The 27,959-nt window shown below is 53.8% G+C and overlaps 7 protein-coding genes across 7 annotated transcripts; 4 read left to right on the forward strand and 3 right to left on the reverse strand.

The window, feature by feature from the left end:
• Window positions 1-135: 135 nt before the first annotated feature.
• Window positions 136-795, forward strand: CPAR01_06080 (uncharacterized protein; the record flags this gene model as incomplete). The annotated part of the gene is made up of 1 exon (XM_060490354.1): window positions 136-795. One exon carries the CDS (start codon window positions 136-138, stop codon window positions 793-795), a length of 660 nt encoding a protein of 219 aa, XP_060351820.1.
• A 2,432-nt stretch (window positions 796-3,227) lies between these two features.
• CPAR01_06081 (DIL domain-containing protein) lies at window positions 3,228-5,836 on the reverse strand (the record flags this gene model as incomplete). Its single annotated transcript, XM_060490355.1, has 4 exons — window positions 3,228-4,724; window positions 4,775-5,173; window positions 5,227-5,603; window positions 5,695-5,836. The coding sequence occupies 4 exons, from the start codon at window positions 5,834-5,836 to the stop codon at window positions 3,228-3,230; spliced, it is 2,415 nt and encodes an 804-aa protein (XP_060351821.1).
• Window positions 5,837-6,981: 1,145 nt separating this feature from the next.
• Window positions 6,982-8,145, reverse strand: CPAR01_06082 (allantoicase; the record flags this gene model as incomplete). Its single annotated transcript, XM_060490356.1, has 2 exons — window positions 6,982-7,952; window positions 8,052-8,145. 2 exons carry the CDS (start codon window positions 8,143-8,145, stop codon window positions 6,982-6,984), a joined length of 1,065 nt encoding a protein of 354 aa, XP_060351822.1.
• Window positions 8,146-9,018: 873 nt separating this feature from the next.
• On the forward strand, window positions 9,019-9,643 carry CPAR01_06083 (uncharacterized protein; the record flags this gene model as incomplete). The annotated part of the gene is made up of 2 exons (XM_060490357.1): window positions 9,019-9,327; window positions 9,482-9,643. The coding sequence occupies 2 exons, from the start codon at window positions 9,019-9,021 to the stop codon at window positions 9,641-9,643; spliced, it is 471 nt and encodes a 156-aa protein (XP_060351823.1).
• Window positions 9,644-10,447: 804 nt separating this feature from the next.
• Window positions 10,448-11,264, forward strand: CPAR01_06084 (cytochrome b561; the record flags this gene model as incomplete). The annotated part of the gene is made up of 2 exons (XM_060490358.1): window positions 10,448-10,580; window positions 10,660-11,264. The coding sequence occupies 2 exons, from the start codon at window positions 10,448-10,450 to the stop codon at window positions 11,262-11,264; spliced, it is 738 nt and encodes a 245-aa protein (XP_060351824.1).
• Window positions 11,265-12,684: 1,420 nt separating this feature from the next.
• On the reverse strand, window positions 12,685-13,836 carry CPAR01_06085 (chitin synthase export chaperone; the record flags this gene model as incomplete). Its single annotated transcript, XM_060490359.1, has 5 exons — window positions 12,685-13,230; window positions 13,290-13,383; window positions 13,444-13,625; window positions 13,716-13,751; window positions 13,807-13,836. The coding sequence occupies 5 exons, from the start codon at window positions 13,834-13,836 to the stop codon at window positions 12,685-12,687; spliced, it is 888 nt and encodes a 295-aa protein (XP_060351825.1).
• A 7,083-nt stretch (window positions 13,837-20,919) lies between these two features.
• CPAR01_06086 (chromosome segregation ATPase) lies at window positions 20,920-27,897 on the forward strand (the record flags this gene model as incomplete). Its single annotated transcript, XM_060490360.1, has 2 exons — window positions 20,920-21,017; window positions 21,126-27,897. 2 exons carry the CDS (start codon window positions 20,920-20,922, stop codon window positions 27,895-27,897), a joined length of 6,870 nt encoding a protein of 2,289 aa, XP_060351826.1.
• Between the last annotated feature and the right edge of the window lie 62 nt (window positions 27,898-27,959).

Below are 27,959 nucleotides of genomic sequence, written 5' to 3' on the forward strand. Positions count from 1 at the left end.
GACAGGGGGTGAAACTGTACAAATCTAAGAGAAAGACGTCGTCAGTCAGTCAACCACATCGCCAACAACCCATGTCGCCTTGTACAGCAAACGAGTCTTGATCGGGTCATTGGCCCCAGTTCCCGCCATCTGTCCATGCGTCCCTACCCAAAGGAAGGGAGAGAAAAGACGGGCCGTACGGATACTTCACAAATTCACCCTCGTCGCCAGGCCATTGCCATTGAGTCGGTGAAGCGCTCTATCTTTCTCTTCTTCATCTCTGCAATAGAGACCGCTACTTGGAGTCAGTCAGTCATTGACGGACCCACGTTGCTGCATGACGAGCTCCGTTCGCATGGCTGGTTTCTTCATGACCGCCAAATCTCAAGTCTCAACGCGACCACAACCACGGCAACCGACGACGGTGCAACATGGATTATCGGGTGGTTGGCCCGTTTGATCTCCCTTCTGCCTAGGAGATACACAGCTACACGCCCATCTCTACTTGGCGACACAAATACGGCCGGCGGAGGCAGTGGTAGATTGCGGTCACACTTGTTCAAGGTGAAGATGGAGCACGAGATTTCCATCTTCCAAAATTTCCAACGTCTGGCTTGGCGGATCATGGCGAAGAGCAACGCACCTCTTGACCTTCCCATCTCGGCTCCTGCATCGCCGGTACGAGTCGGCCGTCATTACTTGCTCACTGATTGTCGAAAGAGTCTCAATCGATCCACTGGTTCCATGGGCTATCGGAAACATGTCTCTCATGACCTGCCAATTTACGACAAGGAAAATGAAGAGAAGAAGAAATGAGAAGAAACGGGAACGAGGCCTTCCGACCCAATGCAAACAAACGCGCCTCTGCACTTGACCCCGGATTCCCTCCGTTTGCAACCAGGTCTCTTTGTCAGCCTTTGTAGCCTCCCGCAGCGTCAATTCCATCAATCTACGATATGACGATAGCTAAGGACTGGACTACTGCTCGTCTGGCGACCAGCCCGAGTCGTCCCCATCCCATGGACAGGCTTTCCGTATCCCTTGCTCCCGGGCCCGAGGTAGTCTTCCATTTGAAGCCTGAAGCCGTGCCGCATATCATCGCAAGTAAACACACGATACGGCTGTCTTAAAGTCCTCCCTTGATCGACAGGCACTCTGTTGCGACTTGCGGCTCGTCTGGATCAACACCAAATGCCCTCTGTCTCAGCCTCAGAGACACCACTAGAGGTCTAAGTAGGACGAGCAGGGGAACCTAGTTGTCTACCTAGTTACCATAAAAGGTACGTACATGAGCCGGAAAGCTGGTAGCATCCATGGTTGGCCCAAGCGACGTTTATTGACTTGTTGACTTCCAGTTGCCCTACGTTCGTACCCATGTACGATCACGACGACGTATAAGAAACTCCGGGTTCTTCTCCCTTTGCACATTGACCTGAAATCGCGGACGAATACGGATTGGGAAGAGTCTTTGGCGTCATCCATGTCCAAGCCAACCTGAGGGGTTTGAAATGAAATGAGAGTTTCTGAGCATATCGGTTCTTGTCTTTCCTAGGCTCGCTCAGGCACCTTACCTTACTGTTTTGGGGGATGCAAAGCAATTCGATTCCCAAGAATGCGCAATATCGCTCGAGCTGAGCCTCAAGACTTTCCCCCTCTCATCTCCAATTCCCGGACAAATTACTCCAAAACGCAACGGGATCAAAACACGTCACGCCTTCGTGCCCCGTACAACAATAAACAACAGATCCAGACCTTTCAGAATCAAACGGAAACTTCCCGACCGGCTCTATCCATGCGGTTCCCCGGTTCGTCCCACGAAGCACATCTCGACCAGTTGGCAAATCACACAGAGCCAGGCACCCAACAGCGTTTGCGTTCCATCGCTTTTTTCGTCAACTCTTTTGGAGAGCCCGTCTGCCTTGCCTGCCCGCCCGCTTCCCTCGAGAGGGATAGGTGCAGTGGTCCAGTGTACGGATACTCTGCCAGCCAAGCCCAGCACGGCGCCAGGAACAAAGATCTGACGTGGCACATCCTAGTCCGCGAGTGACACTTTCCTCGACGAGGCCCAGCCAATGGGTGATTGATCCCAATACCTACTTCACTAATTGGAACGAATGCTAGGTACGATTCTAGTCGGAGGGACCCGAGACATTTGCTACGGACACACAGTACCTACCTCCGAACAACATCTCAATATCCCGCATTGGGTTCGACTTCACCACCTCCCCCTCCCCCTCTCGCCCCTCCCCAATTCGAACTTCAGGGTCCTCCGCACCCCTTCCCTCCCTACCCTAGGCGCTTGCCCCCCCTCCCTTTTCCGTGTCACCGGGTCGTCCCACACATGGTCAACACAAGATGTTCGTTCCAAGGTCCACAGAAGGCCATATAGTGTAATCGTACAGCAGCCAAAAAGTTCTGCCCTGAGTAATCTGTAAGCGCCTCGGTTCTCCATACCACGTCAAGTAGAGGAAGTGAACGTGAACCGCGGTTTTCCACCGTGGATCTCCGTCGTGGATCTCGAAAACAACTCGTGACTCCTTTTGTGTTCCGTCGACGTGGCTCAAGTCAAACTCGGGGGAACCGCTGACTCGGACGAATTATTCGCAGCGCAAAATCCGCGGTGCCTGTATTTCTCCTCTCTTCAGTGAAGACCCCTTCTCCATGCTCCCCGCTTTGCCCACGAACAGCGCAAACCTAAGGGTAGAGTGGGGGGTTGCTACCTTCTCTAATGCCATAGAGCTACCTAATATTTTTTTTGGGGGGGGGGGGGGGAGCCAGCACAATCCAGTATGAGTCAACGAGAGCGGGAGGAGAACATATGGACCAATTGTCTTGGTAATAGACTGGATATCTCTACTCCCATCGCTGAGCGCTTCTACCTACAGACAGCCCAGCGCGAGCTGTTACTCCGTACCATGACCTCCTCCATTGCATTGAATCCCCTCGTTCTGTGACGCGCTCCTCTCAGGGACTATCACAATATGGCAGTGGACACTATTTGCTTCCCCTTGCATCGTCCGTCTGCCCCCATCGAATCAATCAAACGCTATGCTTATCGGGATATTTTTGCCCTACTTGCTGTCATGTCCTGGAAAAGCTCGGAACCCGTCTGTTCACCAATGCCCCTAATGCTGTGTGGTGTTCTGCGCTGCGGCGCTTGATGGGACAACCCGTTGAACGTCGAATGCTGATTCCCATTACTCATATACTTTGTCCGCCCTTGGAAGGCTTGCCTCTCTCTTTCTCTCTCAGACCTCTTCATTCTCCCAGTCTTTCTCACTAAACATCGGGCCCTTCCGCGCGCCGCTAGCTTCGAGCTTCGACAGGAACTCGGGCGGTACCGTGGGGATATATTTGCGTGCCCTCTCTTTATTGACGCCGCCGAAGCCAGCGCCGTAGGAGACTAGCATATCCGTGACTGATGGCAGAATGAAGGGTAGCATCATAGCCGGGTCCATGAGCAGATTCTCCGGCGCGTCATCCTCTTCTTCGTCACTCTCGTCAGCTCCTGGTGTCTTTGTCGCCGTCTGGCTTCCAGGCGTTCCCCCTATGCCGCCGTTTGCGGGCTTCGTCTTGATCGGTGTTGACGGTGCGCTGCTCTTGCGATCCTCCTTCCTCCGAACATGCTCTGCCTGGATTGCGTTGAGATACTTGAGAGCGCTCTTAGGCAACCCCTTTTCGCCAACCTCCGGCCTGTAATGAGAAGCCGCATGTATGAGCTGCTGCGGGCTCAACCTCTTCAACTGCTGCAGGGTACCGACCAAGGCCTCGAGGTCGTCGGCGCCTAGTGACGAGAAGCACTGCAGCCATTGAAGCAGCTGGATGACGGGGGCCATGTGCCGCCTCGCAGCGTCTATGGTCGTCTCACCCGAGGACTTTGTCTCACCTCCTTCATAGTGTTCTGGTTGGCGGTTATTGGTCCTAGCCCAGTCCTCCAGCGTTGACACGTTCATGCGGATTTGCATCGCCTTTGTCCGAGCCAAGTACTTTCGGTTGGACATGATGCGGTTGAAGAGCTCAGCCCCCAGCCAGTAGAGAAGTTGAGAGATGATTTGCGCCGTAATAACTGAGTGGATATCATAAAGATCAAGAACAAACAAGGTGGATGAGAGTAGTGAGGTGACGTTGCGCGGAGCAGGCTTCGCCCGTTGCTTTGGGGACGGGGGTCGGAAGCGCTTCTCCATGGGCTCTTCCTTGACTTGTGCTTTTCGTTTGAAGATCCTCCACTCGTTCTGGAACGCAATGTCTTCGAAGCCTGGGATGGTTTCGTGGTCTAGCATCGCTGCGTCAAGCACCTTGTCCAAGCGCCTCTCGGCGTCCCGCACGATGAGGATGAATATCTCGTTGATGAGCTCGGACAGCTGAGCCTGGAACTCGACCGTGGCCTCCACGAGCCCGGCGTCTTTCTTCAGGTAGTGAAGCAACAAAGTGGCATTCGATATCCAGAAGGCCAGTATCGTCATGTCCCACTGATACTGTTCGACTACGTCGTTGATCTTGTCCATGGCCGAAATCATGAGCTTGGCTAGGAGGTCGGGGCTGGAGTGGTAGTGTGCATATCGTGCGCTTAAGAAAATCATGTTCGCCGGTACAGGCTTTTGTGCTGGTGATCGCTGGGGCGTCATATTCGTAATGATGATGTCGAGAATGCGGTCGAGCTCGTGTTCCTGGAAAACAAACATCTGGTCGTGAAGACAGCGAGACCATTCGAACTCTGGTTGCTCTTCCTCAAGCTCCTCGGAGTTCTGCGCACGTCAACATATAGACCTTTGAGATGTGCCTGATCGTAGCTTACCTCTGGCTGGTCATCCATGCCAACATTGCCCAAGTCGACCTCAAGATCTCGGGCGCTGTCCATCATCATCCGCCTCCGCAGTTCGTTCTCGGCCATTTCTTCCTCGAACCGATCCTGTGAAAACCCAGGGTTGTAGAAGTCGTCGGTGCCAGCATTTCCAATATTGTAGCCGCTATCATGTAGGTAGAAGGACATGTCGCTGTCGGGAGGGACGAAGTCGAAGGCCGTCCGGCCAGACGACGTCTTTTGTTCGGCCGAAGCACCGTTGTCGAGGAGAGTCTTGGCGATGCTCTTATGCCTATTCGTCATCGCCCACATAAGAGCGCTCCACTGATTTCGGTCTTGCTTGTCGACGTCGGCGCCAGCATCGATGAGCGCTTGCACGACACCCTCGTGGCCCTGGATCCGAGTCAGCGATAGCACTTCCCCCCCTCCTTCAAGCGTTAACTCACAAAACAGCTTGCATATATCAGTGGCGGGGTTCCGTCTTCGTCCGGCGCATTAATATCGACATAAGCCTTTGCCTTGCCGCTCACGATGCTGCTGACCCTCTCGACGTCGCCATTGCTGGCAGCCATGTTCAGAGCTCTCTGCAGCGAGTCCTTCTTCTCATCCTCGGACAACTTTTCGTTTGACAGTATTGTTTCTTCGTCGTCGAAGCCGGGCCCAACACGGTGGGCGGCTTGTGCGGCAATCATCTCCATGAGGCGCGCGTCGCTGTTCTTGGGGCCTGCTGTGATGTCGTCGTCATAGGTGCGGTCGTCTAGGCTTAGGTCGCCAAAGTTGAGGGGCTTTGCAAGGACAGGCGTGGTCAGGAATTGCGATTGTCCTGTGTGGTGTGTCGAGCGGCGTCAGTATGCGATGCTCCCCCTCTTCGTGCTCATGGGCAGTGTGCGGATGACGTGGGAACCTCAACTAACCTTGCCATCCATCATACATCTCCGTCTCTGGAACCAACTCGACGGGACGGCGACTGCGGTCGTTGAGAGACTTGGGCAGGTCGTCTGGCAGTGGGCGTGGCTTCTTGTCGCCGAAACCACCACTAGCGTCCTCGAAGTCCATGGTGGGAGGAGGGGCAACCAGGAGGCCCGGTAGGCATTAATGAGTCGGCCGAGGGTATTGTTTTATGCGGCGCGAGTTTCGAGGTAAGATGCGGGCCGGGTGTTTGTGGGAAACGGCGCACGGAAAGTTTCGTGGCTCCCAAAAAAGCTGTGATGTCGGGCGAGGCCTGTCTCCCAGCACTGGATAAGTAGTTGAAGTAAAGGTAGGTAGTTGAACAGGAACGAAATAGCGCTCGGCGCCGCTACTGTCGTGTGATGTCGAAGTGTTGTTCCGTGTCCAATCCACTTGGTCCAGTTGTGTGTGCTGTGAGCTGTGTGCCCAGTCCCGGACCCAGTCCTGGCCCATAGGAAAGGACTCTCGGTACCCGAGTCCCGCAACAGTCCACGCCAACGGGGCCAAGTTCAGGTAGATGAACGACGGGCGATCGGGCTGTTGATGTCACTAATTGATTACGGCGGGCACCCATCCGTGCCTACCGTGCTACCTCACCTCTCATCCACTGCCTGAACAGCAACGCTGAAGGAAGCTCCCCCGCCTGACTCCAACCAGTGCCAGAGTATGTAGGTACCTTACCTCGTTGCTGAAGAGTACCTTACCTTAGGTACGTATGGACCGTGCATGCCCTAGCTGTGCAGTGTCACACCGAGCTTCCCCTGACGGAACTTTACCAACTGAAGATCGCTCTCTCCTGTCAAGTTGAGAACCCCTCCTCGGCACCATTACCCTGAGGTAAAACATACATAATATGCCTGCCGTTGGTTTGCTATGTAATGTACTCATCTTCAAGCCTCCATTGCGGTAGAGATGCCTAAGAATAGTAAAAATGCCTTAAGACTGACCCCTTCATCTCTCTTCTGGCCAATGCCCCTAATGATCAGCCAGCACGGCCAAATCACTCAAAGACCAGCTGCATGCACACTCACACACACAGATACGAGGGAGCAAGGTAGGTCCTGGCATCAAGTTTACCCCTTATTCGCTTATTTCAGAGTTTTTTTTCGAGATTTATTTATCTATCCTCGTCTTTGGTTATGCTTTTGCCTCTTACTCCCCCGCGGCCTATGCTTGCTACCATGCTTGCAAACCCTGTTCGTAGGATCCAGACACAGAATACGTAGCAAGCTCCTGTTTTCAACACGCAACGTCTATGCTCTCTTGCCAAAGACGCGCAGTCTCTTCACTCCGCCATCCGGAATAATGGTGATCTTGACGTGTGTGAATGCCTTGTCCTTGACGGCGCTGGGGAACTCGTGCTCCGCATCCGGTCCGCACTTGCTAGGCGCCACAATCTCCGTCCAGCCGGCGGCGTCCGCGCCCGGCTCGCCGCTCTCGGTCCACGAGATGGCATCAATCTTTGACTTTTGCGGGAAGTTGCCGCGGAAGTGCGCCGTGTCGACAACGACGTTCTGCACGTAACCGGGAGCGCCGAGACGGATAATGGTCCAGTCGACGTGGCCCTTGCTGCGCGATCTGGCCGTCTCCCATCCATCTCCCATGTCCTTACCGCGGCCAGGCAGCAGAAGGTTGTCCTTGGTGCCAAAGTGCTGGTCGCTGCAGGAGATGGCGACGCCGCCGTTCTGGGCGGCAGCCAGGTCGAAGATGGCCTCCTTGTCGTCGGGGAAGACGGGCACGGCGTGGCCAAAGAGACGGAATCTGGCAATACCACCATCCGGGTACATGTTCAGGCGGACGTGAGTGTACTGCTTCTGCTTGGGCTCGGCCAGCTTCCATCCGAAGCGCTGCGACGGGCCACACTCTTCGTTGCCGAGAATCGTCTCCCACTGGCCCCTGCCACCCTTCCATGAGACGACCTCGTCGTCGTTGAGGTTGAAGCAGCCCTCAACCGAGATTGAGGGGGCGTGGTTACCAGAGAAGAAGGCGGTGTCGACCTCGACACCCTCGACAGTGCCGGACGCAACACCAAGACGGACAATGACCCAGTCAAAGGGCTCCGTGTTGTGACGCCTGGTCTCCCAGCCGTCGTACCAGGCGCCGGTGTAGACCATCTTTCCCGGTTGCCTGATGGGCGCGGTCGGCGTCAACAAGTTGGTGGCCTCGGCGAACCATTCGTCTGAGAAGGCGAGAATCTTTCCACCCAGGGCAGCAGAGATCAAGTCTGAAGGGAAGGTTCAGTTTTTGTTTCTTTGTCATGACAAGGTTGTCGTATGTGTGTACGAGGTGGCGTGGACGATGAGGTGTCTCACTCATTACTTACCAATGCTGCTTGAGCGGAATGTTGTGTCAATATCATCTGAGGCGACCCTGGAAGCCTTGACCTGCTCGAGGGTGTATTCTTGTTCGCTGGCCATGATGAAGGTTGAAATGCGTGGTATTGAGAGAATTGAAGAGGGGCAGAATATGTCGGGCGCGGGGTCAGAGTTTCACCCAAGATGTGAGTTCTGTGAGGATATCTAGATAGATGGTATCACAACCTGGAGTTTGCAAATTGTAGACGAAGTGAATGGAAGAGGATGAGAGGTGTGAGATGAAAGTGAAAGTGAATGTTTGTCGGATGAGGAGAAGTAAAAGTCTCGCGCAAGAGTCATGGGCTTTGGGCGTTCGGCGCCTCGCCCGCCCCCTTCTCCCATTGTTCTTCAAGCACCCGACTGAACGTGGAATCTACGCCGAGCGGCCAGTTCCGAGGTCGGGCGGCCACAGCTGACGGCCGCATTGGAGGGTTTTGGAGGGGTTCATGGCGGCCGGCGGCCAGCGGGCAGTCACGGCGCGGGGCGCGATAAGCAGAAAAAAGGCGTAATGATTCGATTGAATCAGGTAATTAACGTACCTGCCTTGTGCTAACAGCCAGACGGCGGACCAATCTGCGACTTTTCCCGTTCACAGTGACCACAGTGACACACAGGTTTGCTGCTTTTTTTCCCCGCAATCCCATCGGCCCAGTTCGAGTGGCACTGAGCGCCCGTGAGTCCAGTGTGACGGTGCGAACCCCGCTATTCGGTCGGCGGGGCGGGACGGGAGGCTCCTGGTAGAATTGGCGCCGAGAAATTGGGGACGATGAGGTACGCGGTGGAAGCCAATATGCGAGCCAAGGCCGGACGGGAGGCTCTGAGATGCTACCATTCGGAAGACTCTCCGATCTTGAGATCCGTGTATAGTTACTGGCAGTCTGTGTGTAGAATTATATGTAGGTGGAACCATGCCCCTCTTCCTGTTTTCATGTCTTCATGACCCTCTCTCTGCTTCCATCTTTACTTTATGCCAGCGTGTATATGTGTGTGTACATGTACTTCAGTGGCAGCCTGCAACATGAAAGTCTACAACACTTCAAACATCGATCACCCCGTGACTTTGAGAATCTGATAAGATATGGCATTGACCGCTCCGACAACCATCATCGTCGTCGGCAGGGTCATCCATCACGGGGAGATGCTGCTGCTGTTCGCTCGGGAGGGTGTCGCATATTGCGGCTAGGAACAATCGAGGAAGAGAAGCGACGGAGGGTCAGAGGTACCCCTCGGTCCATCACGTGGGAAGTAACCAGCCTTAGACTACACAAGTAAGGGCAAATGTTGTCGTGAACAAGTAGTTGGTAAGAGAGGTCGCTTGAGGGGTCATCACCGACGACACCAGCACTTCCTTCCACACCTTTCGTGAGATAGATGACACGCACACTACCTGCGGTTCCAGGTTGTCAGGTTGTCTACTGCTATGGGGCCAAGACAAGGCAGTGATTTTCGACGCGAGGTCCAACTCCCGAGCACACCTCGCATAGGTATCATCCTCAGAACTCTCGTCATTGGCAGATGGGAGACCGTTGGACCTACCCGACCCGCCAGAAACTGGGGTTGACCTTCTCTACCTCTTCTTCGCCTCGAGATCGCTGAAAGAGCGTTGTGGTCCTCGATTTGTCCACGGGAGTAACAGTCATCACCCAGACAGAAGCCGAACCTCCGCCCCTCCTGCAGACGAATGCATAGACGACTAAATGGCAACAACAATGCGAGCCGGCCCATGCTGGGGGAAAGCTTGAGAGCAACCGTCCTTAGCGTCTTTTGTGCGCAATGAGGTGGCCATATGCGTGCAGGATGGTGGGTGAGATCGATGTTAGCGGTTGCCTGGTTTGTGCTTCTGGTGCTTATACCAGCACGGTACGTATCCTCACCCCGAATTCTACAGCAACGGACCGGTAGCGGCAGGTTACTGACCTTACCCCACCTCCAACGTTTAGCGCACCGTTCCCTGCAATCACCCCCTGCAACCACTGCTCAATCCGAAATACACGGCCTCCGATAGGTCACAGCTCGAGACAACCTCGCCGTCATCGATGCCGCCATCGACGACTTCTCTGTACCTTCTCCGACCGCCAAAATGCCGTCCCTTCCCTCATCTTCCTTCTCCTCCTTCCAAACCCGGCTATCCGTAATCACGGCAATTAGGCCATACTTCAACACCGCCCTGTGTGCTTGTCCCAACTTGATCTCTTCATCCTTCCTGACTACAACAATCGCAATTCCTGTCGCGACAATCGAGAATAGATCTGTCGTAGCTTTGCGCCCTCGCTCCTAGAAATACAACGCATTCCCCGAGACCCATTTCCCGAGGCCCTCTTTGTAACTCCCAACAACAAAGACAACCGCGACTACGCCAACGATCATGTCTTCTGCCACAGGACTTCCAGAACCACCCCCACGAGGCGATGGCGATAACGAGTTCGAGCCTCTTCTCGGTCGACCCGGCGACGCCCAGCAAGAACCGGGTGAATTCATCGCCAGGAACCTCATTATCGGTATGATGTTTCCCCCCCAGCCACACCCCGTCTCCCTTTGAGGTTTTCCGGGTGGCTGCTGATTTGTAAACCTTCGCAGGCACCGGTATCATCGCCCAATTCGGCGCCGTCATCTTCGTTGCCATGATCTGGGCCGCCGTGCTGACGAAGGACGTAATCCTCTTTTCCGGCCACCCGCTCGCGCAGAGTCTCGCCATCTTCACCCTCACCCAGTCGATCCTCTCGCTGCAGCCGACGCACACTCCCGAGCAGAAGCGCGTCGGCCAGCGCGTTCACGCCGGCCTCAACCTGCTCGCCTTTCTCTTCCTCGTCGCCGGCGTCGGCATCATCGAGTACAATAAGTACCTGCAGGGCCCAGACTCCCACTTCCACTCCGTCCACGGCTACCTTGGCGTCACCGTCTCCATCATCCTCTTGTTGCAGTACATTGTCGGCTTCACAATGTGGGCTACCCCGAAGTTGTACGGAGGCGAGGATACCGCCAAGTCAATTTGGAAGTACCACCGCTGGAGCGGCTACGTCGTTCTTGTGCTTCTACTCGTGACGGCTGCGACAGCCATTGACACCGGTTTCAACTATAATGTATTGAAGCTGAAGCTCTGGGCTGTCGTCGTAACTTCTCTCTTGATCCTCGTGGGTATCATCCCGCGCGTGCAAAAGCAGAAGCTTGGTTTCTCGTCTTAATCTGGCGGGAGATGGCTTCATTGGTACTGGCTCAATATGGGTGCCGGTCTTCGCAAGTCACTTTAACCTAGATCAATTCGCCTCAAACAACAAACGAGAAGGGAAGAAAAGGGATACCAGCGAAGCTAATCTGAAGGGAACGGGAAGTTTTGCACTTTGGTTAAAGTCAAGATCGCATAAGCGTCTGCTTTGTAGGGGTGTTTTTTGAGAATTCACACCATGGGATCGTCTCGCGTGGGTCTGTCGCTGTCAGGCGTCGTTACTAATCTGTCGAATTATCTCGTAGCGTTTGCAAGTTGCATAGTGATTATTTGATTCTTTACCTAACCTTTGTCTGTTCAACATCGCATGTCTACCCAGACGCAATTGAGAACATTCCCACCGCCTCATCAGAAAGCCAAGGTTGGCCAGCTACATGCGGAAGGACTTTGGAGACGTCGATGGTTACTCGGTCCGCATGGTAGCTGAACGTTGGGCAGTACATGACTGCATGACCAACGAGATCGACTTTGCGGACATCACAACAATTTGACCATTGGGGATGATTATTTCTTGGCGTTAGCAAAACGCTACAGGCATGTGGCGTGCTTATAACTTATACGGGAATAATCACGATCTTTCAGACGAGAACTTGTAAGTAAACCATTCATCTGTCAATTCCATCATTCGACTTTCATATACATTAGTCGCTCCTCTGGGGTATACTGTCCGCCAATACGTAGAATATCAAAATCACCACGCTGTACAAACAAGACGAGACGTCTCGCGCGTCCATTCATCGTCTCATGCATCTGCGCTTTCAAGCATGGAATCCTCTTCCAAAGGTCATAAACATGCCCCAAAGGCATCTCTCCTCTCCTTCTCCGCTGGTTTATACTGCCGAGGCAGCATTTCGTCTCATTACCATCTCAAATCTCTCAGGATTAGGTGAGATTGAAAATTATGAAAAATTCAGCATGTGTCTTATCGCATGCCCTCGGTATTCAAAATTCGTGCACGTCGTTCGACCACTTGGGTTGGCCGGTGCTAAAGAGTGTAAAGAAAATATCCGGAGTCAAGATGGGTGTCTCCAGGATCGATTATGGGTGCGGCCATATTGTGCATCCTCGTGGGCTCCATGCCACTAGCTCAACCTCGCGCATCGTCATCGGTTCGCGGCTGTATGGCCTGGTGGAAGGCGGCTGGCGACCGAATCTTCACAGCGGAAAGACACAGCTGGGCATGGCGCGCCATCGAGGATAAGCGGACTCACTGCTACGGCATGAATGGTGACCCCAGACATGCGGCCTGCCCATCGCTGCTTTGCAAGTAAGCAGCAGCCACATTGTCGCGCGGACTTCGCTGTTCAAGTGCTCGACAAATTGTTTGCGTACGGTGTCATCATACCGTTTTCCCCTTTGATAGTAGACTGGCCTCCTTTCTAGGGAAAGGTGGTTCCGACAGGCATGGGCCAATCATCCTCGGTGATGCTAGACCAGAACACCCAGACTGCCACGACAGCAAGCAGGGTGAACAAGGTCTCGAATAGCGCGCCGTCAATCGCACCATTGGTGCCATTGCAGATGTGAGAGCTCACAACATAGTTGAAGATCTGACCAATGGCAAAGAGTAGCAAGGCTGCCGTCAAGTAGATCATCGGCCGCATCTCGCCGAGAACTCGAACGACGAGGATAGCTTCGAGAACGAAAAATGCGACAAGGAAAATTAGCGGCGCAAGCTGGTACAGGACGTAGAGAGCAATGTGGCGGTTTGGCGCGGTGTACGAAGAGTCCCAGTAACCCGTCCACTTGAAGCCAGTATCAAGCGTGATGTAAAGTGTACCGCCCAAGAGGATAGTGGCGGAGGCAATGATCAGGCCCATGGACATAGGCGTTCCATCGTCGACGATTTGGTAGCCAACGACCGCGTTAAGCATGAGGATCCAGGTCGATGCAATAATCATACCAAGATGAATTCCAGTGAAAGCCTATACGTCAGTCAGGATAATTGCTCCCACAAAGTTAGAGCCTCAACCGGGAAACTAACTATTCGAACGTTTTCCGCCAATGGAAAGTCTCCAACGGTGAAGATCTCGCATATTTCAATAATGATAAAGCTGACAAGGAACAGTTGCATTTCCCTGTGCGTCAAGGTTAGCTTGCCGGTCGTGCGCAATGCTTGAGCGACGTCACGGGCTTACCTCCGACCTACTGCAGCCTTCTTCCGCTCAGACCGCAGCAATAGAAAAAGTGTCACGACAATAGCAAGGGCGGCAATGAGAATTGAGCCGAGATTTCCCAGCTTGCGGCCTCCGCTGAGGGAGATACCCTTCAACACGCATTGGTCCCACGGGCCAGCTTGACTATGGCTGTCGGATAGCACCTGAGGAAGAATCGGTTAGTTTAGGTTGCCGAAGCTCGCGAAAGCTCATCAGATGCATATCGCGAGATGTCGATGAAGAATTCAACATACATTGCAGACGGGTAGTGTTGAGTCTCGGCAGAAGTTCTGTAGACATGGTTAGCACCACGCGGTATGCGACAAGATGGTGGGCACAACTTACAAAAAAGTTGCCAAACTGTGTTGAACCCATGGTGGCTGACGTTTGCGGCGAGACTAACAGCTACGTGCCAATGGGTGTCCCTTTCCTTTGAACGTCAAGTGTTCCCAAATTCAGGTGCTCTTGCAGGCGGCAAGAACAAAGGCGTTGATGTCTCGAGGGCGAGTGGATTCGAACGGCGTAACTAGTATTAGAGTCGCGTTGTTGAGGTGTACATGGAACGGCGAGGCGGCAAAACGGTAACGGTCAGCCGGTAGCTACAAGTCCGATCTGCTCCTCTCGTTCTTAGAGTTGGTTGAGGTTGATGGTTGTTCGCAAAAGTTGGCGAAGGTGAGGAATATGTTGTCGGGTGGCTGGTTGAGCAAGCGGGTCCTGTTTCGCAGCCTCGTATTTCGATCCTTCCCCCGTCGACGCGATGCGACTTTCTTCTCAGCTGATTTCGAGGCGACGGTTGGTTGTCTTCTTGACAGCTAGCTGTTTGTTCCCTCTCGATTCCTCCCTTTGCGGATTGTCGGCCCTTCAATACTGCCAGTCGACAAATATACGCAGTGGTCGTTGGATGATGCGATGAGGAAATTGAATTGGTGCCGAAATTTTGGGGGATGCGGTTGCTTTGGGGGCAAGCCTCAAGGTAAGGCAAGACGGCAGCGAGGAAGACGATGGGCAGCAGATGCAGGTAGGTTGCAGCTGGGGGTGCAGGTGGTTTCGCAGGCGCAAAGTGACGGGAAAGGCGTGAGGGACGTCGGGAGGCGGCGCGCAGAGGGCGGTGGGACAATATAAGCCAAGTGAGTAAGGAGTGGAGGCGTTTAGTCCTAGAGAGGTTTCGTGCGGTGCCCTTCGAGTAATAGCGCCGAAGGGTGATTGACGAGGGGGGCTAGGGGAGAGGATTGGCAACTGCCCGGGTACGGAGTACAATATTTAGTAGTGGAGGTGGGCGGTAGGTACCTTGGCAGGCTGGCAGGAAAGCAGGGAGGAGGGGTGCTAAGGCAGGAACAAGGTACAGGCCGGTACCTGGATATTCATGCCTGAGGTGGGAGAGATAGCCAGCCTCTCGTGCCTCTCACCTTCTTGGCGAGGCACTGGACTGAGGTAAGGTACCTTGAGGAAGTATCTTTCAAGTATCCGTATTATGGGATTGCTTCCAGGTTCCTGGTGTCGTCCATCGCCTTGGACGCTTCGAGAGCAGCTATCTTAGGTCAATTAGCTTGGGGGAAGAGCCTCCCGAGCGTTTTCTTCCCTCTCTTGCTCTCACCTTACAATGTGTGAAGCAAACAAGTACTTTCCATTGCTTCCATGTCACCTTCCATGACTGACGGCAATCTCATGGGATAAGGCAGGTAGCTTTCCCTATTCGTACTGGACACCTGAACTTGAAGCGACAGGGCTGGGCGCATCAAAGAAAACCGAGCCACTGGCCCACCTGGGATGGAGAGGGTTTGAGGCACACGGAACCTCAAGCGTCAAGAGAGTTGACGTACGGAGTATTTCGTAGGAAGAGGCAGGTTTGATTTTCCAGTTTTGCTGTGATGAATTATAGTGTACCTCCCCACCCCCTTGGCCGGTAACGCTAAACCATCTGGCGCTTCCGTGGTGCAGTCGCACGCGCCATGATTGGACGATGCGGCCACTTGGGACGAAAGATTTCCAGGCAGCTCGCGAACAACTGGCGGGTCCTTGGAAGTGTAATTTGGCGACCCCCAGTGCGGTGTGCTCCCACCTTGCTTTCCTTCTTTTCTTCCTTTCTTTTTTTTGCGATTTCTCTCTATATCACGGTCGCGCAGCCAATGCTCTTATTCACCGGTCTCTTGCCGCATCTGTACACCTTTACTCACCTATGGTACTTACCGTGTAGGAGTTGAGACAAGCAAGGGAATGAGGCAGCCCTGGGCAGACGAAATCGCGACAAGCATCTGTGAGCACATGTGTCAAAGCCAGGCGCGAACAGGGCGGGTTTCCATTTGCAAAGTCATGGAGAGGATGCTCCAGCTCGTCTGATGTCGCACATGAGATTTGGCAACCACCACGACCTCGCGAGCTCCCGGACGGCCCTTAGTAGTATTAGTGTGGCATCCGTAGATTACACGCAAAGTTGTCATTCTTTTGCGCCTGGCCTGTTTCGGTTAGATGCCATCATGCCAGTGCTGGTGCAAGCAGAACATAATGCGTAGGTCTTCACCAAGCAGCGTTCATCCAACGCCTGTGGGAGAGGTAGACGGAGAAGGGAGACACGGCTGAACAGCACCAGACAAAAGCAAGCGGAATCGTACGTTGCGACATCTCGGGGCCGAATCGCCGAGTACCTATCTCTTCGAATACGTACCGATTCGCGGTATGGTACGTAGTACCTAGGTAGAGTAGCCCAAACCAAATGGAAAGAACTGGCTGGGTCTTCGACTCTTGCGCCGCCTTGGTAATAAAGTCGGCAAATTGGCGGCTTTCATGCATGATGAGCTGGGAAGCCGCCCTCTGCAACCTCACACCTCCCTTACAACTCTCGCCGCCACGTATCCTTCATTTTCACCCTCCAGGGTTGACTTTTACAGATTCTATACTCCGTACCCATATGCAACCTTTCGAGCAATTCCTCCCTCAGCCGTGGCCCACTCCCTCGCCATGCCTGTGCTCCACCATTCACGGCCGTCGCGAACTCCGTGATCGTCACTCACCTGGCCCTTCACCTTGAATCCCTACACCCAACTCCCTGCGCTCCACTCATGACCCAGCCTCGTTGAAGCGTCACGGCGTTGGTTCTGGTCATCTCTGCCTCTTCCTTTCAGTACTCCGTATGCCTACTTCAACCACTCCGTACTCCTCACCGAACACGTGCTCTGTTTCGCATCTACAAACGCACAGCAAGAATCGACCGTACTCCAATGAAAAGGTATTGCACTATACCTCACCGGCCGAGACATTCTAGTATGCTCCCGCCAGAAGCCAGCGTCTAGCCCGAGTCACCAAACCAACCTAGACAGAGAGGTACTCGACTTGAGGAGTCGAGGGAGGTGGAGAGCATGATCGAATAGACACGGGTGACGCTGGAATTGACGTCTGTTCCACGCATGAGGCACCTTGAAGCCTGTGCTCTACATTCCTTTGCAACATCGACGCCAACCTGGAGGTCATCGCATGGCATTGCAAGGTGTAAAGTACCCACACAGAGACACCGTGCATCAGTCCACACCAAGCGCATCGTTTATCGTACGCCGTCTCATCAATCAAAGATGCGCCACCACTCACTCAATGCTTACGAGACCCGCGTCCGCCCTAGCACAGACTCAGAACCACGTACTGCGTAGTAGTTACGCATGGTCTACGAATTCTCATCAGTGACCAGAGTCATTGCCAACATGTCTCTGCAACCTGGTTATTCGTACCACCGCCCGCAAATATCAAGCTTGACATAGTGAGCTGCTCTGTCCAATACGTGTGGCTCCAATTTCGCTTGTTCCCGACCCGATCCAAATCTTCCACATTGCATCAGGGGATTCGCACGAAGAGGCTGAGGCAGTAGGAAATCTCCTCAGCAGATGAAACTTGATCGCCAGTTCTGGGAAAAGCCATGCAAACGTCTGGCTTTGCGGCCTTCAGTGACAACTGCCGTCTCGCAAACGCTGCCATCCGGCCACCCGTTGCCAACCCGATCCAAAACATGAGGTACCTCAGGCACTTGGCCTCCACACGTGTCTGGACTTTGCCGCACGCCTTCAACGTCTACTAGCCAACGGCCGCTGCCCATTGAGAAGCATCCTGAACCGTTTCTGTTGGGTGCTTGAGTAATGATAGCGCCCCCGCGACTGCAGGGAGTCTGAACAAGCGTCGCGAACCCTTCTAAGGTCTTGTCACCTCAACCCGAACTCCAAGAAGAACAAGGACCAAAGATACCTTACACCGGTTGCCGACTCGTCGACTCGTCGGTATCCGTACTAGATGTCCCCGCACATCTTGCCGGGGGAGTAGCCCACCCGCACACACCGCGGCCGGCTCGAACGGAACCAAGCCGGGACAGGAAGGCCGCTAGCCTCCATCTTTGGTGGCTCCCAGCCTCTCAAGTTTGCACTTCTCGGCCAGCCCTTTTTTCAGGTCTTCATCCGCTCAAGTTTGAGCTATCGCAAGGCTTGCAGATAGCCAGTTTACATTCAAATGTATGCGAGAAACCAGATACCGCTGATCGACGTGTCTTACCTACCTGTCTATGTACCGCCTATCAGTCTGTCGGTAAGAATACTCCCACCTGAATACGGCCCACGATGGCTTAGCCTCAGATCGAGTTTTCGGCTGGCGACAGGTTGGAACAGGGGTTCCCCCGTAGTCTCGACAGCAACCAACACAATACTCCGTACAGCGCCACGACCGCTTTCTTTCGTCAGTTCACCGCAAATCCCCCCCCCCTCCCCAGCTACATCTGTCAAATCGTACATACCTTTAGTTGTGGCTACTTGTTCTTCGCCACCGAGCAAGCCATCTTTGACCAACTCAGCATCCGCTCCTCGGTTTGCAAGTTCTTGTGGGTGGAGAAAATCTGTCCCAATCGCTGGTCGAGATGGCCGCATTGATCCAAGGCGGTCGGGGGCATAAAGGGCTGAAATGGACGGTCATTGAATGGAGCAAACTGCCCATCGGGGTCCCATACTCTGTTGGCTTCCGCCTCTCAAGAGCGAGGGTCTCCCTACTAATGAATGGAGCAATGTGAAGTTTGTTCGGACACGGAGCATAACACACTGCCCCCCTCTCAATACATAGTGCATAGATGTTTTGAGTATCCGCACCACAGTACCTCATCAATTAAACAGCGGGAAGGTTGGCAAAGTTGGACCAGCTTCGACCGTCTTGTTTCTCGTCATTGCGGTTGCGGAACTGAAGGATCTACGTCTGAACATCCTGGTCGTGCTGAAGGAGTCGTTCTAGAACCTGGCGAAACTCATTATATTGCAACCCTCCCACGCTCCCTCGGGCGTCCAGTACGCAGTCGTGGCGCTTGACGCTGACGCAGCATTTTGCGCCACTCTTTCTTCATGTGATTTATGGGTGTGGCAGTGCATCTCGCAGTGTGCATCCAACGACGGACGACCACACAACCCGCGTCCAATTCGTACAAACCCTGCCAATTATCTTTGCGATGTGAGGGCTGTAGACCATGGCACCGCGGCTTGTACGCGTGTAATAATTGAAAATCACCGCTGTGATGCGCGGTACCCTTTATGAAATGTAAACTCCAACAGCAACGGCGTGATCCATACTCAGTTCTATATGTCTTCTCTTGGTAATCAGGGCATGGCTCTTGCAGTGTACGTTCCGCCCCGCCAATGTGGCAACTGAGAAGCAAAGAATTAGAGTTGTCGGGTCCCTCGCGTCGATCATTGCCTTCTTTCCTGTCCAATCATGCGAGATGTCATGTTTAGTTGTGGTTCTTGATATAGAATTGCATTGCTTAGCGTCTAGACCTCATGAATATCTTGGAAGGAAGGAGATGGATGCAGGTCTACGGCCAATCACGATTGGGTTGCCTCTCGACCTTTTCCGGTGTCTGGTTTTGGGGGTCTTCCTCGCTCGAGCTGCTACTACTACTGCATCTTTGCCCTTCACGCGGCAGAGGGAATGGATGGTATACCTAGTTCGGCGTGTGCCAAAGCAGTAACTCTGGTAAGTGAGCTTGCTGGTGTTTTTCCTAGGTATCATTACTCCCGCAAGAATTGAGATGTAGAAATCAAGAGCAATTTAGTTTCTGTCTTTACTATAGGTGAGTTGGGTCTGGCGATTTTCTACCAGTCCCTCCTCCTCGACTCCGTGAATTCGGTGAGAACCTGGATCGGGGATTGTTATTCGTTCCCGTCCAGTAACTGGATATTTTGGGACATTGTACTCCAAGACTGGCAACGCCTTGACGTCGGTCACGCTGTCAGTCAGTGTCAGTCAAACCGAGATACCTACCATGTGGAGGGTGCTCTGTTTTGACCGAGGCGTCGCCAACCCGAAACCGAAGCTATCGAATGACGTTGGCGAGATCAGGATATCATACGTAGATGCCAATATAAATATACAGTTGCGTGGCCAGAAAAAGAGAGCGTCGAATTTCTTTTCCAGATATGTTGATACCTCAATCTAGGAGCTGTGGTCGGGCCATGCAATTGACAAACAATTTTCAGTGGAAGATAAGCCCCTTGCCTTGCAAACGCTCTTGTCACCAATACCTTACGGAACATTCTTGCCCCCAGTTCACTGAATTGATACTCTGATAGCAATGAGCGTTAGGTACCTGACCTTACTTAGGAGGAGCGATAGAAATGTATTGGAAGTGCAGGAACAGGAAGATGTGAGGAAACGACGAGTTTCCTCTCTTATCTTATCGCACTCTTCCCGTCAGTGTCGTCCAAAGCACCCCTGGCGAATAAGGTAGGCATTGGATGGCACGAAGGTTGGGTACGGGCGCTTCACTAGCGGCCCCCGCTTGGATGCAGCCGCGAGTGGGTGCCCGATCAACGCAGCCAAACATTGAGCAACAGCGCAGACGGCACTGCTAGTTGGTGATGGTTGCTCCGCAACGCCTAGCAAAATAAATGCCGTCAACCTCGATTGGCAGGGGGGCCCGTCAACGTGAGCAGCCCCGAACAACATCTCACCGCACCTGTTCGTTGTCGTCGTCGTCACATCCACACTCATCCCCGGCTCCATCCACCATCCAACTCCCCCGGGTAACAAACATTGAACCCCCCCACCCGGCTCTTAAGACTGCTCCCACCCATATTACCGCTGTCACCGACTCGAGCTTTGCCCTGGATCACAGAGTCCCGGATGACCTTGACTTGACATTACCTCGTTTTGCTTAGGTTTTGCTGTGCACATTCGCCATCATCGCTTCCTGCAGAGCTTCTTCACATCTGCTCCTAGCAATTGACGCTTTATGCCATTCTTCCTGGTGCAGCGCGGCGCTCAAGCAACGACTAACACTACCTGAATATCCCATCATCAACACCGAACTGCCTGGGGGGGACTGTGTCGCATTGCATTGACTTACATTTTCCCTCGCGCCCGCATTCCAAGGCCTCTGAGCCTCACCACCAACATCACCCACCCGACCTCCATCACATTCTAGTCACCTCGTCGCCCCGTTCGAGAACAATGGCGCCCGTGGAGCGCGAAGCCTCCAGGGACGCTGATCGTCCTCTGAGACACAGACAATCAATGTCTTCTGATCAAGGCAGAGCTCTGGTCCCCATGTAAGTCGCCAAAACACGAAACTTCTTCCATCAACACCCATTCCCCATACACAACATTCATGATGCGCTTGCCATGTCTGCTATCTGGCGTAGACTGATGAAGACCAGGTGGGACAGCTCAGATCCCGACAGGGCACCACCGCCCTTGCCCATGAACCCGCAATCGCCAGTTACAACCTCTAGGAAAGGAACTTCCGTTGCTATTCAGTCTGCTCACGCTGCTCTAAACGAAAGAGCTCGTGAGAGCGCCATGCTTCCGGCGCCCTTGACCAAAAGGAATACCGAAACATCCCCCGAACGTTCTCTTATCAAAGGATCGCACCACAAACGCATGCAGTCCCTACAACCAGGAAACGTCAGAGACCTCAGCCTGCTCTTGGAGAGTGGCCAGCAATCCAACCCCCCTTCGCCGACAAAATCCCCTGAGCGGACACGCCCTTCCACGCCGGCGGCCAACAGAAGGGACAGCTTCGCCGACACAAGAAGAGACAGTTTCGCCGATAGCAGAAGAGATAGCTTTGCAGATCTGAGATCGACGGAGAGAGAGGCTACCACGCCTTCATCAGTTCAAAGTCAGACGCCAGTCGTACGTCCGACGATAAAAAGACAACAACAAAGCATCTTGGGCGAAAACACACCTCCGCAATCTGCTACCATGCTTGCAATACAGAATATGCCGCTTCAAGGTCAGCAGGACAAGGAGAATGTCGCAAATGGCTCTACTGCACTCGTCAAGGCTCCTCAACAGGTCGAAGCTCTTTCGGGGCAGATTCTAAGTCTCACTAGCATCGCGACAGCTCTCCAAAAAGACATGGCCCAGTTGAGCCGAAGAAGCCGTGACAATGCCACCGACTTGCTGAGTTTGAAGGAAGCGACAAAAGCTCGGGACGAGGATATCCGCAAGAGCTTGCGCGAACTTATCAACAATGCCCAGGATGCTGCTGCAAGCAGCAGGCCAAGCTCCCGCGACCCCTTCGTCAACAGCTTGTTCCTCGATACTAAGCCCCACCACACCTCCCCTCCACCAAGCAAAGCTGGACGCCCCTTTTCTCTACCTAGAATCCCTTCACCGAACAGCTTTGCGGCATCTATCGATCGAGATGCCTTGAGCACACCATCGCTCTGCAACTCCAACACCAACACCAACTCGGAGTCTCCGACTACCATTGCGATACTGGACAAGATTATCAGAGACATGGGTACGAAGGAGGGACATGACCTGCTTCTTGCTCGCCTGACCGACGTTGCCGAGAAGCTTGCTGGAGTGGCGCCCGCTTCGAAGGTTGAGGAGCTGATCCAGCTCGTCAAGACTAAGCCAGCTGATGCCATGATCTCGCGAAGCGGCGGCGGTCATGGAGAGAGCACCAGGAATATGCCTCGTGCAGCTGTGTTCGACGACGACAACAGCACTATGGACTTTGATTACGACCCTGGATATGCAAGTCAGCTGACCCATCGATCGGAGAGGGCCTTGCATAATGAGCCCGCCTCGAGATCTGCGGCATCTGGCAATGCTTCTGAGATCGTCAGTGACGAAGTGCTCAAGATCATCCGTACCGTTAAGGACAGCGTAGCACAAGGGGGCGGTCTCACCGCAGAAGTCAAGGCTCTTGTCCGGGAGCTACGTGGCGAAGTGCTGGGTATGGGACGGGAGATTGGAAGGAGACTGGACGAAGCTCAGGCACACTCAAAGTCCGAAGAACCCTCGACTGATAATGATGAAATTTCGAAGATCGTCCACGAGGGAATCGAGCAGATGAGAGAGAACATGGACGAGCTTCTCCGTGAGCATCGACGCCAGTCCGCCAACTCTGTGGCCTCAAGAGCACCAGCAATCGACTATCAAGAAATATATAATGCCATGAGAGCAGCGCTCCGAGACTCCCAAGCATCGCAGGAGAAAGAGCCTGATCTGAATCGGGAGGATGTCATCGAGGCAGTCAGGGACGCCTGGGAAAACTACAAGCCCGAGACTGAGAACCAAGATCCTGGTCTTGGACGCGAAGAGATCCTCGAGTACCTCAAAGAGGGATTGCAGGACTATGTCGACAGGGACCAGGAGCCTGTGGGAGCTTCGCGAGAAGAGGTGTTCCAAGCAGTTGTCGAGGGTCTCAAGCATTTTTCGCCTCCACGCGTCGAGACACCAACAAGCCTCTCACGAGACGAGATTCTGGAAGCCGTTCGCGAGTGCTTAGAGGAGTTCGAGTTCCCTGTTGCCCCCTCAGCGTTCACACAAGAACTCACCCGAGAGGACATGCTTCATGCGGTCAAGGAAGGCCTCAGCGGCTACGATCTGCCTACCGCCGGAGCTCTCGTACCGCACCAGAGCAACAACGAAGAAGTCGTCACTCGTTTGCAAGATATTCTTGAGTACATGCGCGGAGAGTTCCGAGCAGTGACAGAGGATGCGAAAGTGAACGCCGCCGCCAATGGACGTGACACTGAGCAGATTTTAGACGCTACTAAGGACGGCCTGGAGAAGCTTCGTGCCGACATGGAAGCATATGTCAGTCATCTCAGTGGCAGCACCGCCGGGCAGGAAGAAATCACCCAAACTCTTGTCGACACATTAGATACCTTCAGAGATGAGATGGCTATGCTGGTCGACCGCGTTTCGAGCGATTCCAGGTCGACAATCGAGTCACACATGGAGTCACTGCGCGACACCGTCAACTCCTCCATGGTGCCGGTCACTCCACAAGTCAACCAGAAGGAGATCATCGAAGCCGTGAGAGATGGAATCGACAGTGTGCGTGGCGAGTTGCGCCGACCCTTCGCTGGCGTCACGGACATTCTAGATGCTCTCCACGATGGCTTGGCCGATCTGCGCATCAGCATTGACAAGGTCGCGAACCGGCCAGCGGACCTCACAGCCAATGATGAAGTCCTCGACGCATTGAAAGCCGGGCTGGACAATGTCCGCTCAGAAATCGATGGCCTCCGAGAACTGCAAGGCCAGAACGACAAAGCATTGACGACCATGCATGACGGCGCTGTTGTGCCGGTCCCAGCCGATGCCCTCAAGCAGGATGACATCAAAAACCTTGAGGTTCTCATCACTCAGCTCCGGATCAAGATCGAGGCCATGGAGCCCGCGAACGCCGATCCTGTCGCCAAAGATGATCTCACTCGTATGGAGGACATGCTTCGTTCTCTCCAGGAATCTGCATCCAAGGACGACATGCTCCGTCTCGAGGACATGCTTCGACTCGTACAAGAGTCGGTCTCCAAGGACGAGACTTCCCGGATCGAAGAAGTCCTGCTTAACGCCCAGAGCTCAGTCACCAAGGAGGATATAACCCGTCTGGAAGAGGCGATTCTGCCCATCCAGGAGTGGGTCAAGTCCAAGGAAAGCCCTGTCAGCACCGATGCTTCAACAAAGGAGGACGTCCAAGCGATTGAAACTATCCTTCGTAATACTAAGGGTCGGCTGGACGACCTCATTGACAACGAGCAAGCCGTGCGAAAGGAACATCTAGACAGCTTGGAGAACACCATACTGGAAACCAGGGAAGCAATCAATCTCATCACTACGCAGCTGGACACTCTCCCGAAGAAGGATGACGTGACATCCGTTGAAGCATTGGTAACACAGGTTGCTGCAGGCTTTGAAGAAATGAAAGAGAGCGCTGCCAAGCAATTGGAGGATCCCGAGCGAGTTACCAAGACTGACGTCGAGGCTGTGGAAGCTGCTTGTCACGATATCAAGGACGTGTTCGATCAACTGCTCAAGACTGAGATCGCCACCCTAGTCACCAAGGAGGACCTGAAAAAGACAGAGACAACCTTGGAGGAGCTCAAAGGCCCCCTCGAGGCGTTGGTGGTCTTGGAGGGGCTCAAGGAAGGACTGCAGGAGGGTATGAAAGCCCCATTGGATGAGTTGAAGACGGAGCTCAAGACGGAGCTCAAGACCCCCATCGAGGAGCTCAAGGCTCCACTCGAAGAGCTCAAGACACGACTTGACTCCCTGGTCGAGTCGCACGACAAGGGAAGCGAGGAGCGCCAAGCCGAGATCGTTGGCGTTAGCGAACGTGTGACTGAAGTCAAGACCTTCCTCGAGGAGTTCCAGGGTTTGGTCAAGGGTAAACTCGAAGAGGGTGCCACTGGAGTCGAGAGCCTCTCAAAGTTGCTCGAGGGGGTGTCGACAGCAGTGGAGAACAACGCTTCCGTCAACCAAGACCTGAAGGACCTCTCCGATACGATGAAGCTAGAGTTCGAGGAGTCCAAGGCCGCCGTAGTCGGCGCTAAGCTGGAGTCAGATGAGAAGTTCCAGCAGACTACTGATGCCTTGAGCGCCAAGATTGAGGAGAAGGTCACGGAGTTGATGACCAAGTACGACGAGTTTCACGTTGCCCTTGACGACCGCGCCAAAGCTGGGGAGGCAAGAGATGCCAGCACCGAAGAGGCAGTCCTGGGTACCAAGGCTGTTGCGGAAGAGCTCAAGTCTCTCGTGGACACACTTGGTGCTGCTGTTACCGACTCGATGGAGAAGATGGAGGAGGCGTCCAAGACCGTATTCACCAGAGTTGAGGATCTCATGACCAAGTCTGAGGAGAACCACACAGATGGGAAGGCCGATCACCAGCAAACTCGGGATCACCTGAAGCAAGCTGTCGACGCCGTCGAAATCATTCAGGGACAGCTTGTTGAATCTCAACCTCAGATCTTGGAATCGATCAAAGATGTCTTGCTTATCGTTGGCCAACATTACGATTACGCCAAGACGTCAACGAATGATATTCAGAAGACAATTGAGGATGCCAAGCCAGTCGAGCTCGCTCTGCCACCAATCCCAGACAAGTATGACGACACTGTCGTTCTGGAGAAGCTTACCAAATTGATCGAGCATTCCGAGGTTCCAGTCGAGAAGTACGATGATGCAGGTGTTCATGAAAAGCTTGACAAGCTCGTTGAACATGCTTCTGTTCCTGCTGAGAAGTACGATGACGCGCCAGTACACGAGAAGCTTGACAAGATCGTGGAGCATGTTTCCACTCCGGCAGAGAAATACGACGACACGCCCGTTCATGAGAAGCTCGACAAGCTTGTAGAGCACTCTCAAGTACCAGTCGAAAAGTACGATGATGCGCCGGTCCACGAGAAACTTGACAAGCTCGTTGAACAGCAGCTGTTGATCCCGACCGAGAAGTACGACGACGCGCCGGTCCATGAGAAACTTGACAAACTCGTGGAGCACTCTCAGATACCTGTGGAGAAGTATGACGACGCGCCCGTTCACGAGAAACTCGACATGCTTGTGGAGCACTCTCAGGTGCCTGTTGAGAAGTACGATGACGCGCCGGTGCATGAGAAGCTTGACAAGCTCTCTGAACAGCAGCTGTTGATCCCGACCGAGAAGTACGACGACACAGTGGTCCAGGAAAAGCTGGACAGGATCGCTGAGTACCAGTCTCTGCTTCCGACCGAGAAGTACGACGATGCGGCAGTTCAAGAGAAGCTCGACATGCTTGCCTGTGGACAGTCATTGATCCCTACGGAGAAGTACGACGATACGCCAGTGCACGAGAAGCTGGACAAGCTTGCTGAGCAGCAGTTGTTGATCCCAACCGAGAAGTACGATGACACAATAATTCGGGAACAGCTCGGAGTTCTGGCTGAACAGCAGCTGCTGATTCCGACTGAGAAGTACGATGACGCAGCCCTGCAAGACAAGCTGGACAAGCTTGCCGAGCAGCAGGCATTGATCCCCACTGACAAGTACGACGATGCCGCCGTTCACGTCAAGCTGGACGAGCTCGTTGATCATAGTCATGCTGCTGAGAAGGCGTTTGGTCAGCTCGACACTCTTGAAAAGGTCCATCAGCAAGTAATCCAAACAGCCACGGACATCTCGCTCTTCCTTGCAAGCCAGACCAAGAAGATCAAAGAGGAGGAAGACGACAGAGAGCAGTTTCTCCAGGAAGTGAACATTGATCTCGAGCGCAAGCTTGCTCTCAAGGAGCAGATCGAAGCTAGTCTGCTGGATCTGAAGCAAGAGGAAGAGAGACTCAGGGCTTCTGTTCTCGGGCTTCGAACGGAGCAAGAAAGTCTCATCCGGCAAAAGACCAGACTGACGGGCGATGTCTCGTCTCTCGAGACTGCACTGCATATCCGTCGGGACGAGCTTCACGATATGGAATCTCGTGCCGAGGGTTTGGAGCGCCGCATTCTAGAAGGGGTTATGGACCATTCCCGCGTACTGCTGATGTCAAAGGCAACCAAAGGGCGCGACGCTATGAGCCGTAAGCGTGTCCGAGACCAGAAGCCGGGTCAGGGGAATGAAGTCCCCGAGAAGCCTGCGTCTCCTGCTGTGAACTTGGCCCTTTCCGCGAAACGAAACCTGAAGCCTCCGTCGCAAGCAGGCGCTGCTCGCCGTATCTTATCCTTGAGCCAGATCACGAACAACGTGCCAACCGGCGGAGTTCAGCGCAGCCAGAGCGTCAGGACTGCCGGTGCCCGTGGTCATCGCAAATCCAGTTGGGCTGGAGGCTTCTCGAAGGGCTACGGAGATCTCGACAAGGAGAATATGTCTTTGAAGGAGACGGAGGAGGAGAACATGCCTAGTTCCACGCCTGTTATGCACGAAGAACCAGCTGGGGCCGATGATCCCAGTGATACCGAGACGTTGCGTCGCAGCAGTCATGGCAGTCGTATGAGCCGTGGTAGCCGCGGTACAACGGTCGTGACAGAGAGTACCGAAAACTACACCGGCGACGGCGATTACTCGGACTATTACGACGACAACCACAGCGATTTGCAGAGTGACCTCCAAAGCGAGTGGACTGAGAGTGTCGTGAGCTCAAACGTCAGTTCTAATGTTAGTTCAGACCTTGGCTCCGACCTCAGTCAAGAAACTCTGAACAATGAAGTCGTGGCCTAGGGCAACGAAATTGGTGTCTTTTGAGAAGTTGTTTTTTCATATGGACATATTGACGAGTATTG

The sequence above is a fragment of the Colletotrichum paranaense genome (genome assembly GCF_030867605.1).
Source record: "Colletotrichum paranaense strain IMI 384185 chromosome Unknown Scaffold_4.1, whole genome shotgun sequence".
Taxonomy (NCBI): Eukaryota; Fungi; Ascomycota; class Sordariomycetes; order Glomerellales; family Glomerellaceae; genus Colletotrichum; species Colletotrichum paranaense.